Here is a 2,606-nt window from a genome sequence, read left to right on the forward strand (position 1 = left end):
TAAGTGCAAACAAAGGGAAAGATTTCTTTTCTTTTTAAGAACCTTGCTTTTTCACACCATCTTGGTTTGTGATAATTGTTGTCGTAGCAACTAACACATAGGTAACAATTTGGACGCACACGAGGAACAAGTGGCTGATGGAAAAAATAACTGTGATAAAAAATGTGTTTGTGTTTTTGGTGGTGTGTGTGTGTCAGTGCGGAGGGGAGATACGCTGTCTCCATCAGTACTGGTACACCTCCTGGCCCGATCAAAAGACGCCAGACAAAGCCCCGCCCCTTCTGGAGCTGGTACAGGAAGTGGAGAGGGCTAGAGAGGATGCCCCGCCCACCAGTGGTCCTGTCATTGTTCACTGCAGGTAGAGAAAGGAGTCACCTCCTCTCAAACCATCTCCTCAACAAGGGTTTGGAGTTATAAAGTGAGACTGAAGGGAATCAATGAACCAATCCAGTTTGATCTGCCCCCTCCCCCCCCCCCCCCCTGCAGTGCTGGGATTGGCCGAACAGGCTGCTTCATTGCCACCTCCATCTTGTGTAGGCAGCTGAGGTGCGAGGGTGTGGTCGACATCCTGAAAACCACATGTCAGCTCCGCCTCGACAGGTAAGGCCAGCCCCGGAAAGTTCCAGAAATGCAGTTGAACGGTTTTAACACTGCCTAGCATGCTTTTCCTTCTCTCCTGTCTAAACTGTTTGTGTGTGTGTGACTGTGTGTGTGTGTGTGTGACTGTGTGTGTGTGTGTGTGTGTGTGTGACTGTGTGTGTGTGTGTGTGCCTTGCAGGGGCGGGATGATTCAGACCTGCGAGCAGTACCAGTTTGTGCACCATGTTCTTAGTCTGTATGAGAAGCAGCTGTCACACACTGCTGAGGAGTAGCGACACACACACTCACACACACACACACACACACTGCTGAGGAGTAGCGACACACACACAAACACACACACACACTGCTGAGGAGTAGCGACACACACACACACACACACACACACACTGCTGAGGAGTAGCGACACACACACACACACACACACTGCTGAGGAGTAGCGACACACACACACACACACACACACACACACACTGCTGAGGAGTAGCGACACACACACACACACTGCTGAGGAGTAGTGAGCAGACACACACACACACACCACTTTACACTGCTCCGTCACTGTACACTCCTTCAACATCACCTTGACTCAACTACACCATCACCATCACCTTCACCATTACCTTCACTATCACCTTGACCCAACTACACTATCACTATTGATATGACCATCACTTTGAACTACACCATCACTACTACACCATCACTATCATTTTCACCACCACAGTCACTATAAACATCCTTGTCACTATCATCATCACTATCATCGTCACTATCACCTCCACCATCACCACTTTCACCAGCATCCCTTTCACCAGTAACATCCTCTTCACCAGTAACATCCTCTTCACCAGTGACATCCTCTTCACCAGTAACATCCTCTTCACCAGTAACATCCTCTTCACCAGTAACATCCTCTTCACCAGTAACATCCTCTTCACCAGTAACATCCTCTTCACCAGTAACATCCTCTTCACCAGTAACATCCTCTTCACCAGTAACATCCTCTTCACCAGTAACATCCCTTTCACCAGTAACATCCTCTTCACCAGTAACATCCTCTTCACCAGTAACATCCTCTTCACCAGTGACATCATAATGCAGACTCATCAGATTCTCCATCTCATCCTTTAACGTAGGTCAGAGGAGTAGACAACATCATGTAAGAAACACTGAACAAACAACCTAACCCCAACACCTCCCTCCCTCCCTCCACACACACACACACACACACACACACAAACTGACAGAATGGGAATGTCATCATGTTACTATAGTATCTCGTTACCACAGATTTGCATCCATTGTGTTAAACCTGTAGGTTGAGCATGGAGGGACCAAGCTAGAGATGGACACTGTCTGTCACCATGGCGCTAGGACCTACTGTCTGTCACCATGGCGCTAGGACCTACTGTCTGTCACCATGGCGCTAGGACCTACTGTCTGTCACCATGGCGCTAGGACCTACTGTCTGTCACCATGGCGCTAGGACCTACTTTAAATCAGCCTGACAGAGAGCTTCACAAACAGACATCTCTCAAATGACCTCCATGAAATCCCAGCAAAGCTTCTGTTCATCGTCGACAGACATAAACACATCCCCACCACAGCCAGTATTAGACGTCTGTTCCACATTGAGAAGGAAGACGACTTACTCTGTCGGACATGTAGACCGACATCTCGCTTTTCACTAACACCAAAAGGATCTCTCAATGTACAAACTCAAATTCAGCCGGCCTGTCTACACTTGATCCACCTCATCGTCAGGTTGCATGGTGCTAAGTGTTCATTAATGAAGGCATGTTCAATGTATGGAGTGTAGAGGAATGGAATGATTAGGTTATTTAGGCATTCTGTGCTTTCTATTGTGTTACAGCACTACACGTTTGTGCGGTTCCCATAGCTACACATTTGTGCAGTTCCCATGGCTACATGCAGATGTTTATAGGCACCAGGCCTCATAGGATGTCAGCAGAGACGAGATGGAGCCAGCGTGTGAAGCTAAG

General features: G+C 48.0%; 1 protein-coding gene across 1 annotated transcript in view; it reads left to right on the forward strand.

Annotated features, from left to right (window-relative positions):
• Positions 1 to 872, forward strand: part of ptpn5 (protein tyrosine phosphatase non-receptor type 5) — a 5,955-nt gene extending 5,083 nt beyond the window's left edge. Inside the window, exons 10-12 of the mRNA XM_084672330.1 lie at positions 198 to 358; positions 487 to 600; positions 779 to 872. Of these exons, the coding sequence (XP_084528456.1) occupies positions 198 to 358; positions 487 to 600; positions 779 to 872 (369 nt within the window). The remainder of the gene's footprint in view (positions 1 to 197; positions 359 to 486; positions 601 to 778) is intronic.
• Positions 873 to 2,606: the final 1,734 nt, after the last annotated feature.

Source organism: Hypomesus nipponensis, chromosome 14, assembly GCF_054491055.1.
Source record: "Hypomesus nipponensis isolate SF chromosome 14, ASM5449105v1, whole genome shotgun sequence".
Classification (NCBI taxonomy): domain Eukaryota; kingdom Metazoa; phylum Chordata; class Actinopteri; order Osmeriformes; family Osmeridae; genus Hypomesus; species Hypomesus nipponensis.